This window comes from Rousettus aegyptiacus, unplaced genomic scaffold (genome assembly GCF_014176215.1).
Source record: "Rousettus aegyptiacus isolate mRouAeg1 unplaced genomic scaffold, mRouAeg1.p scaffold_m13_p_13, whole genome shotgun sequence".
NCBI lineage: Eukaryota > Metazoa > Chordata > Mammalia > Chiroptera > Pteropodidae > Rousettus > Rousettus aegyptiacus.
Genome location: NW_023416288.1, coordinates 2,364,493 through 2,382,339, shown reverse-complemented (window position 1 = coordinate 2,382,339; position 17,847 = coordinate 2,364,493). Strand labels below are relative to the sequence as shown.

Genomic DNA, 17,847 nt, shown 5'->3' with positions numbered 1-17,847 from the left:
GCCACAGTCCGCAGGTCTTCAAGTCCCTCATATGAAATGGTGCAGAACAATACATACAGTCAGCCATCCATGTGTACGGAATCCCAACCGTGGAATGAAATATGTGTTTTTGACCTGTAGTGGGTTGACTATGTGGTTGGTTGAGTTTTACAGATTTGAAACCTGTGGATATGGAGAGCTGACTGTATAGTTATTGGGAAAAAAACCTTCACTTATAAATGGATGCGCACAGTTCAAACCTGTGTTCAAGGGTATTTTATAGACCCAGATATATTTGCTGAAGAGCTTAGATAAGCTCAACTTTCTTTATTTTACATCTATTATTACAGAATAGTGACAACTGAAAGGGTGGGAAAAAATTAGAAATTCTGAGTGTGAGAAAGGGGAAAAATGTAGTTTCTAAAAGTATACTCAATATTAAAATTGCTTCGATTTTTTTAAGTCACGACATTTAATATCCTTTGAAATTTAACAGTAAAGGAGTGCATTTAGATTTTATGTTCATCAAAAAGAAGTTTAGCTTAAATAAAAAGACTGGGAAATATTGTTCCGGAACTCACAGCATATTCCACAGCTTTGGAAATCGTCTGGTCCAATGACCCTTTAAGGATAAGGAAACTTCTACCCAGAGAGGTTAAGTAACTTCCTATCTCAGGTGAACAGCTGTTTATTTGCTCCTGAGGGGAGCGGCCAGTGTGGACTTTGTTATGTGTTCATGGCACCTGAGTTGAAGGGGAGTCCAGGGTTTGCTGTTGACCAGCTGAAGGGAATTTATTACACCAAGGATATAAAAATACAGAGAGACAGAGAGGTCCCAAACACACCTGGATTTTTTTTAGTAAGGAGGATTCTTGGAAAAGGAGAAGCTGAACCTGAGGCTTTATATACAACACATTTCCTCGGGGTAGTACCCCAAAGGCCTCCACATGGGGCTGCCCTTGGTCTCGCCCCTCTTTCAAGTGGGTCCGGCGGGGGGCGGGGGGTGGGAAAGAGGGGGCTCCGTATGGCCTTCTCTTTCAAGAGAACAAAATATCAGGCTGCAGGAGTGATTCCTCTCACTACCTCTCTCCTTTCCCTCTGTCATCTCAGCGGCCACTGAAAGGCTGGGCGGATGGTTTCAGTCTAGTCCCACCTACTTAAACAAGTTGTAGGTTTTCTCTCATTTGTTCTGACAGGGCTGAGCATTTCAGCAGAAGGACTACGGCTCCTAAAATAGTTACCCTGTGAAAAGAGGCAGAGGCCCAGGAAGGATTTGCCCTCGGCCTTGGGCTAAGACAGACACGGGGCCAGACCCCAGACAGGAGCCAAAGGGGACGTGATGCTCCGCGAGCGGCGGCCGCCGGGCGCAGGAGTCCACTTACCGCAGTGCGACTGGAAAACCTGTGGCTTGACGACCTGATTACAGGCACTGCACACTACGAGATAGAAGTCGTCATGTGCTGGATAATGGCCAAATAAGTGCATATCTGTGGGGGAAATGAAAACAGGGTTTTTTTGAAAAAGCAATTAAGTCTCAGAAGGTGTATAGCTTCCTCTTGAAATTTCCTCAAGGACAATTTTTCAAACAAGACCCACAGAAAGGCAATAATCTCCACTAAAGGGAATGCGGTCTGTCATCACGCAGCTCCCCAACTCTCAGAGAAGCAATTGCCTCAGAGAATCCCTCCTCACTTCACCCTCATAAATGGACTGCTGCTAGGTTGGTTTAGTGGGTGGTGGGGGTGCTGCCCTGAGTTGCACGCTGAGGGAAACCAGCCTCTTCTGAGAGATGCAAGTGTTAGCTGGAACTCAATGAGGCACATGTTATTTTAGGATGAGGGGGCTCCCCCAAGCCCCTCCTGACTTAAGCAGAGGTCTCTCAGGTGAGTGAGGGGGTGAGGGGACCTGGGGAGAGAAAGAGGAGTCTTCCTAGCTTCGGCAGTTACCTGTTTCCTTCCCAATCACCTGAGGGAGACCCCAAGGTGAAAGGAAGCCTCAAAACAAGTGACTTGTTTGCTGCCATCGTTACCCATGTTTATCTGACTAGTGTTTACCAAGTGCCTAAGTGTGCCAGGCACCATACTAGATGCCAGGGATAACTGGTGAAAAAAAACCAGGGCTCTGCTCTCTTGGAGCTTACTGTAGCAGAAGAGGGAAACATTAAATAGATAATCACACAAGTCATCATTTGGTTTTAATTGTGGTGCCTGCTGAGGAGACGTGCAGGGTTCCATAAGAGCATGTAAACTTAACTTCATTTGAGGCATTAGAAAGATTTCCCTGAGGAGGGGCCATTTCAGCTGAGACTGCAGAATAAGTGGGGGTTAGATCAACAAAGGGCCAAGGAAGGGAGAGGAAAGTTCCAGGTCTGCCAAGGAAGGAGGTTTTGTGTGTTGGAGGAACCTCTTGGCTCGAAGCCAAGAACAGGAGGCAAGACCAGGAGAGATAAGCCTTACAGACCAATGTATCAGTTTTAAACCTGCTTTTCAGAGCAATAGGAGGTTACTGAAGGTTTTTAAACAAAGAAATGATTGGCTCAGATGTACACTGTTAAAATATCAGTTATGTGATCTAGGAGACATGAACATCTATGTCCATACAAAAACCTGTACATGCATGTGCATAGCAGCATTATTCATTATAGCCAAAAAGTGGAAACCACCCAGATATCCATCAACTGGTGAATAGATAAACAAAATCTGGCATAACCAGACAATGGAATACTATTCAGCCACAAAAAGGAATGAAGTGCTAATACCTGCTACAACATGGGTGAATCTTAAAAACATTACAGTAAGTGAAAGTAGCCAGACACAAAAGGCCACCTTTTGTATTATTCCATTTATATGACATGTCCAGAATAGGCAAAGCTACAGAGACAAAAACTAGATTAGTGTTTGCATTGGGCTAGGGGACTTAGAGGAAATGGGGGAGTGACTGCTAAAGGGTACAGGGTTTCTTTTGGGGATGATAGAAATGTTCTAAGATTGATGGTGGTGATGGTTGCACATGCTGTGAATATACTACAAATCGCTAAATATATATACTTTAAATGGGTGAACTATGAAATATGTAAATAAAAGTCGAAAAAAAAGGAGAGAGATCAGTTTTGAGGAAACCGGTGAACACATCTCCTTGTGCACTATTGGGTGCAGGCAGAGCCCTGGGGGCACCTGGGCCTGTCTCTTCTTAGTCCATTGGCTCTACAGACACTTCGGCTCTGAGAGCAGGGTGCTTACAACCACTGAGAGTGAAGGAGGAATTAAGACCATGTATGCATAAAAATGTTTTCTGTCACAACCCCCCGAACTTCTTATCCCCAACCCCCTAAGTCCTCATTTTATAGAATAAACTCGCGTCTTTAATGAAAACCACCAAACACACAATGGCCCAGCTGCAGTGCTAGGTCATGACATGGAGAAGGCTCATTTATAACCAAACAAATGCTTTAACGGAGGCACACAGGGCTCTGTGTTCTGTACTCGGAGCAGCCCTGCTTCTTAGAGGGAGGCAGAATCAACACATGTGTCAACGCAGGAGCTGAGACATCCACTTCCCTGGAGAAGGTATGTGATTAGAAGGGTGACACGGCTCCCATGGCAGGGTCCTCCTCAGGTTTTAGGTGCGTGAGGATGCAGCTCACTCCTACTGTGTGTGATGGGGCAGGGCTGGGGACTAGGGCCCACTGAATTTCTAATTAGTCAGTGGCCCTGGGCCTGGCCTGTTATTTCCCCTCTCTAGGACTTGCCCCTATTTCTGCTTTTGACTAAGACTGGTTACTAGAGGGGAGCATTCTTAGTCAGTGCCTGGTGGGCGGGGAGGCCTGTGGAAAGAGAGGCTGTGAGAGAACTCAACTGTGACAAGAGTCCTGAAGCGTGAGGAGGCCCCAGCCGGACCCACTCAACCTGTTCAGAGCTCCAGTTCAGAGCCTCACAGCATGAGAGGATGTCCCAAGCTCTTTAACTGCCGATACCATTCTGTTTCACTTTTTACTTACAGGTAATTTATATAATACACATTTTTTTTTTTAAATAAAAGGATCCACGTTATTTGAAGATACATTTGAAAAATACAGAAAAGCCAGAAAATTTTTTAAAAAATCACTGGCAACCTTTATTAACACTTTACATCTCATTTAGATGCAGTCACGTTTTATATCTAGGAACATGTGGAACCAGGAGTTGGAGAGTGCTAAGATACTTATTTATTCAACAAACATTTACTGAGCTGCCCTTACATCCTTTCTGAAATAGATCAAGTTATAAAGGAATAAAATAAATTCATTAATTAAAATGAAACAAGCATTAACAAAAATTTCTTGAGTATCTACTCCGTGGTAGAAGCTGTGCTGGAAGCTAACACTAGACACTGTAGGGTGTGGCGAATGTGTCTCTGTACCTTTGTTGTACTCCTCTGATGACCTTGGAGGCCTTCCAGGACTCCATTTGATGTCCCATGGCTTCTGTATTCCTTCAGAAATCTGTAGAGCCTCCACGCTTCCCGCCCCCGTCACACACACACACACACACACACACCCACACACACCCACACCCACACACACACCCCTCTATGTCACGAGTTGAAGGTAAAGGTTAGGCTAGTCAGAGAACCACTTGGGGGTGTATTCTACTCCAGGCCCTTCACTCCACTGGGACTTTTCTTGATTTCCTTTAGGGCAGTTCCACCTTTCCACATACCTGCTCAGAGCATGTCTCCTGTGGAAATCAAGAAGACCTGCTCACCTGCTTGCTTATTCCTCAGTGGGCTGACTTTAGAATCTCCTCTACAGGCTGCCCAGGTTCTGAGAGCCTGGCACATGGGGAGCAAGATAGCATATTTGGCTGCTCGGCAGACCACTACTTCATGTGGCTAGGCAATCACAGTCAGCCTACTGTTTGCTCAGGGATGAGGATGGAGATTTGAAAACTAGTATATCCAGCATAATGCTAGGTATTCCATTAATTAATTAATTCTCTCTCTCTCTCTCTCTCTTTCTCTCTCTCCATCACTCAAATAAAACATTCAGTGCACAGTTAAAAAACAAAAACTGGTGTGTTGAGGTGGGCTTGTACCAGCTAGTTGTGTATGTCTCTTCCTAACTCATTCAGTGATATCATAGTGGTAGCTCGAAACCAGCCATCTAGGAGTATTTACACCATGGAAATGAGCAAACACTATAAACCAGGTCTTTTCTTTTGGAGAGCTGGTTGTTAAACATTTACCAGTGTACCACTGAATAAAAGTGAGAAAAAAGGGGAGAGTGAAACCACCCGTAATAACAGCACCTAGGGATAAACCACTTCTGAAATACTAATATACATCCTTCTAGACTGTTAAATGATAACCTTATCTTAGTTAATCCTCATAATTAACCTACGAAGTTGCCATCATTTCCACTTTCTAAACAAGGAAACAAAGGTAATTTGTTTGAGACTCCAGGGCAGCGATTTGTTAAGTGGGATGAAATTCCAGGATACTGACTCTAAAGCCAGTGTTTCCTCCTCACAGTAGGCTGCTTCTTTCATAACAGAGCAGGAACCCATTTCACAGATGAAGGAAACAGTTTGGAAGGTTTGTCTGGATGAATAAGGGCTGTGCCATGGCTCTATGGAAGCCGTTGGCATGAGTACATGCCTGGGGTCAGGAGGGGATTAGAGCACAGTGTTCACTGCTGTGCAACCTGAGGGAAGGTGCCCAATCTCTCTGAGGGTCAGCTTCTTCATCTATGAAATGGGGCTAACACCTCCTGCCTCGTGGGGTTGCTGGAATGGCTCATAAACGCTGCCTGGCCTGTATTTTCTTCTTCCAGACATTCGAGGGAGAGTGTGCAGAAAGCTTTTATCAAGATCATCACCCCTATTTTTAAAAACTAAGTAGTTCTCTCCAGCAGGAGAGGCCTAGCTCCAGGCAACCCATTCTTTGACTGTCCCACACGATCATTTGCAGCTCACCCCCTGGGAAGCCCGGGGGTCCTTATGACATGCAGAATTTCCTGTGAGTGCATGTGCAAATTCATGCACATGTGTGGACAGATGAGCACTAAGAGCCATTGGCAGGGCTTTCTCTCTAGGCTGTAGTTGGATTCCAAGAAAACATACACAAAAATGATGAGACTTTGCTCAGTTTCAAAAAGTGCTCAACCATCTCCCAAACAAAGCCTAAACTGTTTCGCCCCATTTTGTCTCTGCAAATAGATCAACTATAGATCAGATAGGGGATAGCACCAACATGGCATTATCATAGAGGTGGCCTTAGTCATCCTCCTTGGCCTGATCATAGGCGCGGAAGGAGCACACTCCATTAGCTCCATTTTTCAGATGAAGGAACAGAGGTACACTTGCTTCTAGGTCAGTAGTTTTTGGGCTTTTGACCCCAAGCTATGACGCACACACATATACTTATCTATTTAGCCATCTGCCCATCCATCTATCCATCTGCCAATCCACCCATCCATCTGTCCAACTATCTATTACCTAGCACTCAAACACATACTTTACACTCTAACATGTTTTGTTCTATTCATTTCTCTTTGTTTCGTGCTATTCCATTTCATTAAAAAATGCTCATTGAGATCTCTGAATTAACATCAGGACCTTTTAATGAGTCACAACTTAAAGACTGAAAAGCACTTTTTAAGGCAATCCAACAATTCAGGGGCTAAGTCGAGCCTGAGAGTTAACTGGGGATTTATAGGAGTCTGACTCTATGAACTGAATCATTTTTGTCAGTTGTATGCTAGAGCCTTCAGTACAGCTCATAAGAGCTGACTGTATCTCTTTCTAGCTATGCATCCAGCAAGGCATGTTGGTAGCGTGAATCAGCCAAGGGGGGACAATATTTACACCATGGCAATCGGCATCCGCTACAAACAAGGGCTGCTTCTCTTGGAGAGCTGGTTGTTAAAACATCTACCAGCATACCACCAACTAGCATCCACTATGGAATCACTTTCTTGGATCAATTTCCCTAGTTATAAAAATGGAGAAAATTATACTCATCGTCTACCACACTGGGATACAGAAAGCTTTTGTGAACTTGGGAGAAAATCTATTTTATATTAATATAAAATTATAGTTATGGTATTATTAACCCAAGCATTTACACTCAACAGAGCCAGGTAAACATGTTGATCACCTTCTCTGTCAAATGAAAACAAAAAGGCTACAACTTGTTCACAATCCGGAAGCAAGAAGAGGGGTGGAGAATTAAGTTATCGGAATTTTTTCCAATGTCTGTCAACGTAATGCTTACTTGTTAAGGGTTATTCATGGAGATTATTCACAGATTAGACTCATGATATTAAAGTAATGCTGCTTACAGACTTATCACACATAGATTATTATCAGTGCTCTTGTTTAAAGCAGGCAGTCTTTCACTTTTCCTACTGGTAAAATTCTCATTTGTGACAGAGTCAATTGTCAATTGCATTCATGTTATCAATTTAGTATGGCATACTCAGCCTGCTTCCTGACAGCACCTGTGGTTCCCAAAGGCCTTCATCTGGTTCTCACAGCCTCGCCTCCCCTGAACACACTGCCAAACCCCACCCTCACTCCATTCCTCTCCCATATGGCAGAGAAGGGAGGGAGAGGGCGGGGCTCAGCTACGATGGAACAAGAGACAAAGCTGAGGACAACAAAATGGTTTCTATGAAAGTAAAATAACTAATTTCCTGTGTAGTTGGTTAACTGTTTCTTAAGTCAATACTGAAAAAGAAATTGACAGAATAAGAGTAGCATTTTTTTCAAGATAAAAAGCTTTCTGAGGGGAACACTTTTGATAAAGTCATGTATATATAAACTTTAGTTTATATCCAGTATTCACTTTTTGAAAATGGTTTCAGTTAAGGAAAAGGCAGGGTTGTATCCCCAATTCACTATATATACATTTTTTTTACATGAAACATCCATCCCTTAACTCTTTAATTTGAAAATATTCAAATCTACAGAAAGATTCAAATAGTACAATGAACACCTATATATCCTTTACTTAAATTCACCAATTATAAACATTTTGACACATTTAATTGCTATAAGTGTGTTATGAATATACATAGTTTTATTAATATACACGTATGAATATAGTTCTACATTTATACATATACTATACATAGTATATATTTAAAAATACATATATATATTTCTCTGAAGCATTTGAAAATGTTCCAGATACCATGATGCTTTACCCTTGAATATTCTGTATGCATCTCCTTAGGAATCAGGACATTTTCCTGTGTAACTCTATATTATCTATCTATCTATCTATCTATCTATCTATCTATCATATATATGTATATATGATAGATAATATATATCTATATTATCATGATGCTATACATATGCATACAATATGTACATATTGTATTATGATACCTAAAATCAACAGTAATACCATACTCCAATTCACTATTTGTAAAGGACCTGTTTCTAAGACGGGAAGATGGCTGGTTTTGTGGGTTCAGGATCAAACTAGATGCTGTGCACTTTTGAATTAGCCCTTGGACACCCTCCAAAGCTTGAGACTTTGACATTCTGAAGCAACAACTGGTGAGAGCTCAAAAGATGAAGAACTTAAGAAAGAGTGAATAAGGTCTAATGTCTTCCTTTTGCAAGTGGGTGTGCCAAATAATGCACAGGCTGCACAGAGAAGCTGCGAGAAGCAGACCTGACTTGAAGGCAGTGGAAGAGCTTCTCAGCAATTGGTGATACCTATGCTCGCTACAGAAAACTCAAGAGTGGGGAAAGAAAGCAAAACACAAAACTGCAAAGTTTAGTTTCTTGAAAAACAAACAAACAAACAAACAAACAGAAAATGGCTTAGGTTTCCTCAAAAGTCTTTTCCAGGGTTGTGAAACCACTTTAGTTGCTGTAAGAATTATAAAAATGTCAAGGTAGCACACACCGTAATACTCTGGCATAACAACGATTTCATATAATTTAAAAATTATGCTTCCCTTTTTCAATAACTCTAAAAAACACTGTAATGAAAAAAACTGAGATTGTATTTATGTAATTTCAACACACCAGGCCCTTTCCAGGAAGGTAAATGTGAGCTCTGCCTGAAATGTAAGCCTCTGCCCCTGGAGGGTGACTGGACACACAGACCTTGGTAGGACCTAAGGATGTGACAACCCTGTGATGATGGCCGGAGAGCTGAGCGCTACTGGACTTCCTTAGAAACTATCAGAAAGATGAGCTGGTGGCTGGCAGGAATTTTGATTTGTGGGCTTCCAATTACATAAATAGATCTGGGAGATTATTGAGAAGAACAGTGGCTCAAGGACACACATGACTGCCTCCGAACAGATTCAAATCCAGACATAGAGGGCACCTACAAAAATGACATGTGTCACATCCGCAGGAGCACCTCTCAGTTGGGAGAGGCTGGTCCTAAGAGCTTTCTTTTTCCCCATTAATCTTAATATGCTCGTTATATGCTTTTTATTAATTCGTCTTTTCTCTTTCCTAGTGGAGTTTTCAGCTGCATTTTAATCGCTTATGTCAAATGGAAAGCTTGAGGGGATATAAAAAAACGTTTCTCCTTTGCCCTAACAGCGTGATTATATTTGTTCCCCATCCCCCAAATCTCCTTCAATTCAGAGAACAAAACAACTTGGGGTCTTCAAAGCAATGATCTCAGACCTGGCTCCTCCCACTTCCCCAGCAGAATGTTTTATTCCCCTCCAGGAAAATGCCAAAAAATGGGGCCACTTTCTGTGTTTCAGATCTCTGAAATCCCAAGGCCTGACTAAGGGCTTCAAAAACTACGAAATCTTGAAACAAATTGAAACACGAGGACTAGAAAAGCAAGCAACACAGTGAGCTCTACAGCATCAATAAGAGCAGGTGAAGGAGTGTGTGCAGGTGGCAGGTGCTGAGCCTTTCTTCCTTTACAAACCAAAGACTAAAAAAGCCCCCAGCCTCCTCTTGCTGTGGCTGGGCTGGAAGGCACCCCCGTTGCAAGACTGGTGCCAGGAGCTGGGCTTGGTGGCAGGTGGAAGTTCCCCATTATTCTGCATGAACTATCCCTTCCTGATCCTCAAGCCAATCAACCCACAAACTCTAACACACAGCCACACAAAACAGCTGAATCTCTTCTTCCTCAGAAGGGCCTTTACAGACATGCATCCATAGAGTACTGAGGCACAGGGGGGATATGGGGTATTCCCCAGCCTTCAGCCCCTCTCATCAGCCTCTCCTCTGGCTTCTACTCAGAACCAGCCCAAGAGGGAAAGGAGGGGACGCAGATGGATCCAGGAGGTGAGTTTGGAACAAAAATTATGATTCATGGGCCTTGTAAAATGCAGAGAGCTGGACCCTGGAGTCAGGCAGCATTGAATTCAAATCCTGAGTCTGTCATCTGGCATGATAATCTCCTCTAAGCTTTTGTTTCTTCATCTGGAAGTAAACAACATATTTATGAAGGGGCTGGCACACAGTAAGGATGGGAAAAATACAATGTATTGTTATTTATGGCTTCCTTCCTGTCTTTCTAACTCCTCCATCCACTCTTCTAGGAAGCCTTCTTTGAATAGTAGAGGCAGTCTCCCTCCCTCCCTCTGCCCACTCCCGGTGCAGTGTGCCCTCTGCACATGACCAGTTCTCTTGTGGTAGCCTGGATATCAGTTTACACCTCCCTCACCAGGCTCAATCTCCCTGAAGACAGGAAGCACAACTTACACCCATCATAGCTCCGCAGCCGACCAGTCTGGACATGGTAGCTGCTTAACAATAAATGTTGACTAGGCTGAAGGTCCCAGTAAGTTGATTTACTTTTCATCCTCCTTAATTTTCTCTTCTCTCAAAGGGGGAAGTTGGAAATGATAATAAATTGCCCTAATATCCACATTGCTATCTAAAATTACAAGGTCGAGAACCATGTCTGTTTATTCATTTTTGGAGCTCCTTGGAAGACAAGGGCTCTGTGAAGCTGAAGAGGAGGCAGGTCCAGGTGCCCCATCTTGGTGAAGAAGTGGTTAATTCCTGCCCCTGACATGATAAGCTCACAAGCCCCTTCCTCCTCTGGCAAACATGGCTACTCACCACCCCACCCAGGGATGGCCTCTTGGAGAAAGTTTTTGGGGTGGGCTTAGGGGTGTTTTCTGGGTGTTCCCTCTGGTCTCATTTTCTATTTTCTCACCCTGGGGCTGCAAGGTGTCATACATCAAGACAGTGAGTGAGTGCTCTAGGGCCTGGAAGATCTAGATTTCTCTCACGCTTCCTGTTTCAGCTCTGTCCTGACCCACACTGGACCAGTATATCAGCCAGGCTCAGCCCTGGGCACACTAAGCGATCTAAACACAACCTGGTAGAGAATCTGACTGGCTGGCCCCGGTAGCCAAGAGAATCATTTTACAAAGAACTTCCCCTTGCCTATGCCTGGCTTAGGCAATAGTGCCAACAATTTGTCCCTAAAAATGTTCCCAGGATATAAACTCAGCCCTGATTCTCTCTCTCAAGTAGCTGTAGGACACCCAGGCTCCTCCTTGCCAGTCTATCCACATCCTTGTCCATCATTCCTGCCAGGTGGCTTCTGTCTGACATCCCCACCTCTGGCCCTTAGGACACATGAGGAACATGTAACCACTTTGGCGGGTTGCTGAGTCCTGATAAGGTATCTGAGCTAAGGATACCTACAGCAAGGGTTGCGAGGGCTTAGAAATCAGCTGCATTGACAGAACAGCCCGCTTCCCCCTCACCAAGTCAGCCCCGGTGCCCTAGGCACAGCCAGGGCAAAGTTCTGTGTCGAGAACAATAATGGGTACAGGATATTCAACCAAAGGCCTGTATTTTAAAATTGCATAGTTCACTATTACTCAGAGAGAGAAGAAAAACATTGATCTACTGGGGGGAACTTCTTGTCCCTTCCTCCAGCTTCATGCCTAGTGGCACTTAAAGAGCAGATACATAGTTGGGACTATGAATCGCCAGAGTCATCATCAGACTGCCTTTCTTCTCAGGTTCTCTCATTGGATTATTTCAATGTTTAAATGTTCGCGTAATTCTTTATGCTCACATTACCTTCAACTTGAGGACTATAGTTTAGATAATATAGTTTTCACATCACTAGGCCTTCCTGGGCATTTCTTTCTTAACTCTCCTTCAATAGGCCTTGCGTTGTTTCTCTGTAATAGGCTTTTCCTACCTGCAGCCTCTCGGGTCTGCATGAGTCCAATCTCCTGTTGATTCTGCGGTGACTCCTCCCACCTCCATTCTGGGTCCTGGTTGGGTCTCCTAGCATACTCTGTGATGCCTTCCCTCTTTCTAACCCCATCCAAGAGAGAGCTTTCTGAAGTGAAGGTAGGTACCATATTTCAGGTAAGAGGGCAATGAGTTTGGGGAGGAGGAGGAGGAGGAGGTGATGACCCACATGTGATGCTTTTCATTATAAGAAATGTTATGACCAAAGAGAATTTTTGGACTGAACAGAACAGTGATATTAAGAACACCTGAAATGAGTCAAAGGGAATCAAAGGGACATATCCTTTGGTGTTTTTTCATATAGGACAGTCCACTTTCCTGTTGTAGCAATCTGACTAGGTCTGGAGGATGGGTTAACTGGTCCCTTAGTTCCTTTCTGGCTCTTCAGTCATGATGACTGGTCCAACAGGGAGTGTGTCAGGAGAAGAATGGGCAAGGAAGAGGGGAGGGAGGGGAGGATACCACATCCATGTTACAAAAGAAATCCCTAGAAAAGGTAAACAGCACAAAATCTGAGTAGTTTATTCTTAAGAGGAATTAGTGAGGGCTGTCTGTCTGTCTTTCTCTATCTGTCACCTAATATATATGTATTTATAATATCTATCATCTACCTCTATCATCTCTACCAATTATCTTGACCTATTTTATATATCCTATCTATCAACTCATCTATCATCTATCAATATCTCTCATCCTTCCTTCCTTCCTTCCTTCCTTCCTTCCTTCCTTCCTTCCTTCCTTCCTTCCTTCCTTCCTTCCTCTCTCCCTCCCTTCCTCTCTCTCTCCCCCTCCCTCTCTCTCTCTCCCTCCCTCCTATCTATCTATCTATCTATCTATCTATCTATCTATCTATCTATCTATCATCAATCAATCATCATCTATCATCTCTGTCTCTATCTATCTACCTTTATCATCTTTCTATCAGAGGAAGCATTACGTTGTTGAGTACTGTGGTTCTGAGGTGAACTTAACTCAGTCTCAGCCTGTTTTATTACTACATCAAATGCTACATTTTGGGTGACAAAGTGATATAGCTTTATAAAAATAAATAAAAATTTAAAAAAAAGAAAAGAAAAAAAGAAACCTAGACAACAGCCAAAAATATTAGTTGGTGTTCAAGGGTTGTATTGTAAACTATGTGAGAGCATGAACCAAGCCTCAGGCATAGCTTCATCTTCCTCATCCCTAGCACAGTTCCATTTGTGCAGTATGAGGTCCGCAGAAGTCTGAATCAAAGTTCTCCTTGTAGGCAACTGAACTCAGCCTTCTCTCTGAAATCCGAATAGACTTTAGGCTTAAAAAATGGCTGCTCTGAAGCATACCAAGAACTTGATGTCACCAACTTGCTTTTTGAGATTCATATGCCAAGAGGCTTTCATTCTGCTTTGATGAAAACAGGACCAAGAGCCCCAAGTAAAGGAATGGGGTGTGGCTGGGGTACCAAGCTGTCTGTGGAAGTCTAACCAAATGTACTGAGGGCTTTCACAGCCCTGCTAAGACCAGGACAATGATGAAAGAAGCATTTCTCATTAGGCCTTCTGGCACCACTTAGAGATTTCAATTTAGAAATGGACTAGAGAGGCCAGTGGCCTCCATCACAGAGATATTCCACCTGTCCCAACACAGCAGTCTGGGAGAGACTTCTTGGACGACATATTGCCAGACCATGTTGAAAGCAGGGTCCATGAAGAAGCCCTCCAGCAGTACCTCCTGAATGTGAGGGATGAGACATTTTAAAAGGCATGAGGCCTTCATGAGACAGTATAATGGCAGAACCCAACTATCAAGTTATTGGTAGTGATGCCATCCAGAACATGCAGTAGAGACCACAGGGTAAAGAAAATGCCCACTTCAGAAAGCATCTCCATCATTTCAGACATGCCAACCCCTATCTGCTGTGTGGGAGTTTCATCAACACTCTGCTTTCAGATTTGGGAATAAAGAAGAGGTACGCACTCACAATTTGTGACTATGGCTAGGAACAACAGGTGGTCCCAGTGCCTGGTAGTCTTGATGAGCCCCATGGCAGTGGTAAGCTGATTCCTATTCAGAGGGTCTAGGGCAAGAGACCCTGGATCTTGCGGCACTTGCCAGTGGCTCTGAGCGCAAAGCAGAGTTGACAGACTGTGGCTTATCTGTAATTGACAAAGAGACTGTGGCATTTCTTTTTCCCAGAGGGCATTTGTTAAGGCTATGGAGCCCCAAATGCGTCCTTTGAGATTACAATGATCACTCAAACGATGCTACCACAAGCTCAGAGGTAAATGTGCCATTTCGCTTTGTCACAAGACGCATCCACTTGGCACAGCCAGAGGGCAGTGGCAAGAACTGCTTAATGTCCCTGGGAATCAGTGTCCAAAGCACTCAAGCCATTGGGACAGCCAGACTGCAGGAAGTGGCTGACGGATATCCTAGGCATTCCTTGAGGAATGGGGTGCTCACAGGGAAGCCAGGGCCACTCTAGCTGGACCTGCCATTGCACCAATGCTCGTGAAGGACAGAACCGTACTTTTGCTCTAAGAAAACAAAAAGAAGCGCTTGAGCATCTCATCACATCCAGAGTCCTCAAACCAGTGACACACACCTGGCAGCTGCTCTGATGGGCTCGTGGTTAAAGCTGGAGCCTTCTGAGCACAGAGGCCCAGGAAGAAAAAAAAAAATCCACCATAGAGAGGATTACAGAAAGCTGTTTTAAGGTAATGGAAATAGGATCGATCAGCTAGAGGAGAAAAATCAGTGTCTCTAATGACACATCAAGCATGAAGCTAGCCCAAGGAGAAAAGGGAGACTCTCAGTGATGTTCACGGGGCTCTGAGACCTGGTCATACCCCTGGGCCCCAGGTTCAGCTTCCACCATGTCTTCCCCTACTGCTGCCCCTTCCTTACCCTCCCTCCACACTCACCAAAATCCTCCATGTCCCCCAGGCCAGCTCTAGTGCCACCTCCTCTGGAAAGCCCTCTTTGATTCCCAAAGAGATGACCCTTTCTCTATATTTACATAGTCCTCTGCATTTACTTCTGCATTTAGCCTACTCTATCCGGTGGATATGCCTGTCTTCCTCATTCGTACACAAATGTTTTATATAAGAATTCAGACATTAAACAGTCAAAATTAAGACTGCCAGAAACATGCTCAAATGTTGAAAAGAGTGCCAATGCATCAAAGCTGCCTTGTTTTAGACTAAAAACCAGCCAGGAGACTTACCTGTGAGGTACTGGAGTTAGCAACAAATTTCCACTCTGCCTTTAGTTGGCTGTGCAACACTGGGGAAGCCCCAGAACCTCTCCAAATCTGCTTTTCCTCTGTTGGAAAACAGCAGTCAGACCTTCCCCATAAGGTTGCTGCAAGGATTAAATGAGATCACTTGTGCCAGTGGCAGCATCTTATAGGCACTCCATTAAATGCCCATGAAACTGAGCTAAACGTTAGTGTGGGCTAGCTAAGGCAAAAGACAAAGACTCTCTGAGAAACACTATTTTACAAAGGCAGCTCAGTGTCAAGCTTAGAAAGAAGATACTGGAGTCAGAGTGCCTGGATCTGAATCCTGGCACCACCTCTTTGGGAAATTTCTCTGAGTTCCAGTTTCCTCATCTGCAAAACAGAGATGGTAAAAATAGGGTAGCTGTCAGGGCGAGATTGGGGTAACACACGTTTGATGTTTGATGTTTGGGAAGCTCTCAATAAATGCTAGCTATTATGATTTAGAATCAGATTTTGCATGGTGGGACTTTGAAAAAACAACCCTGTTTCACTGGAGCAAAACAGTGAGTGTTGAGAAAGCAACCATTATGTTAAAAGCCACCAGACCATGACCTTTCAGTTTACCACTGGGTGAGTAAGCAGTAGATGAGAGTTTCTCAAATCGTGAATTCTACCTGTAGTCTGGTGGCCAAATGTAGATGCCCAGACCTTATCCTGGTCTATAAAATGAGATTTTCTGGGGGTGGAGTTCAGGAGGATTTATTTTTAACAAGTTCCTCAAGGGATGTGATAACCCCTAAAACTGTATCATCATGGAAACTACTAACATGGAGACAGCTGGTTACGCAACACCCACTGACATCCCTGTGTTAATGTGGCGATATGCAACCTCTTGCTGGCTACAAGATTCTGTTAGTTGAGGGGAGGACTGGTCTGTACCCTGGCATGTGGTTCGGTGTGTCCCTCTTAGGTGTCTCTGCTTGTAAACTCTTTGGATTTATGGGTTAGGGACATAGTTCAGTGGTGAGCTGGATCCGACACGAACTGCTCACCAGAGCCAACAGTGTGCCTTTTTTCCCAACTCCACATTTAGCAACCTCACTTTGGTTATTCGAGATTCACCACGGTGAGAGTATTTACACCCTGGAAATCGGAGAAAGCTTCAAATCAGGACTTTTAAATTTGTTCAGAGAACCAGTATATACTAGCATACCACTGGTTCTCATTCATAATAAGATTCTGGAACCCAACTCTATGGAACATGGTCCAGGGCACTATATTTAGGGCCTTGATGGTTTGTGGCCATTTAAAGCCTGGTTTCTGAAAATCTACCTAAAACATGATGCTAGTGGTGTTCTGGTATTTTAATCCTCATGGCTTGCCTCAGGAGAAAACCTCCTTTGTGCTCTGTGGTCATACCCTAAACCCCAGCACTGGGCTGGCCATCTGGCAAATCACAGTCTTGATATCCAAGTGGAATGGAGTCAGGGTGCGGATTCAGAGCCAATTCCTTATCACCACTGGTAAAACAACCCCGTTCTCCTGAGGGTTGTCTGTGGCCTTCATACCTGCAGGAGACCAGTCGACAACACTGGGCGGAGCAGCGGTTCTACAATAAATCACTCTTCATCCTGGAAGTGGGGTTCAGGTACAGGGCTGGCCCAGCTAAGCTTCAGCCTCAATCCCCAGCCTGATGTTCAGACAGCCAAGCTGCCTTTCAAAAAGTGACCCATTAAGAGCAGTAAGCCCTGGTCAGCAGACATGGCTGGAGAGACACACACTTTTCCTTTGAATTCCTTCACTCAGCAGTCAGGTGAGTCAGGGAGAATTCAATCCAATTTCTCAGTAAATCCTACTATGCTCTGGAAGGACATGGTTTGAAAAATCTATTTTAGTGCTTTTATTTACTTAAGGTCTGAATGCCTGGGGAAGCTTTTTCATAGTGACATCAAACTGCCTCTCACTTATCAGGAAAAAAAAAGGGTTCTACCTTCCTGGAACACTACCAGCAGCAGCCCAGCCACACAGGCTTCGCTTCCTATCTCTGCAGGCCGGCAGCCCCCTCTCCCCCTTCCCTAGCACAAGTGCCATCTGCAGCCCTGAGCAGTTTTAGGAAGACGGTTTCCCAAAGGGACAGGGGCTCTGGGCCCTTGATTCCCAGAGGCAGACAATTCCCTCCAGCACCCTGCATAGCTTTCCCCATCTAGGGCTGCCTGAGTTCACATATTTTTGTTTTCCTAGTTTAAATGCTGTTTTTGATCCAAATGCACAGCCCGTCTCCGTGGGGTTTGCACCTGCTATTCCACAGGCTCCCCGTGTAAACTGCTGGGGGCAGGTCTAGGTGTCTTTGGACAGTCTCATCCTTCCAGAAGGGCCATATGCTCAGCTCAGAAGACAAATGTATTCAGTATCTTTGGGGCCTGGGGCTGTCTGTACTGGTAAACTTAGACCTTGTCCCAATGTTAT

At 44.2% G+C, this 17,847-nt stretch overlaps 1 protein-coding gene across 4 annotated transcripts in view; it reads right to left on the bottom strand.

Annotated features, from left to right (window-relative positions):
* The window catches only part of ATXN7L1 (ataxin 7 like 1), a 213,167-nt gene that overhangs the window by 138,597 nt on the left and 56,723 nt on the right, over positions 1 to 17,847 (bottom strand). For all 4 annotated transcript variants that reach the window (XM_016145877.2, XM_016145886.2, XM_016145889.2 and 1 more), the window contains one exon: positions 1,362 to 1,466. In XM_016145877.2, the coding sequence (XP_016001363.2) occupies positions 1,362 to 1,466 (105 nt within the window). The remainder of the gene's footprint in view (positions 1 to 1,361; positions 1,467 to 17,847) is intronic.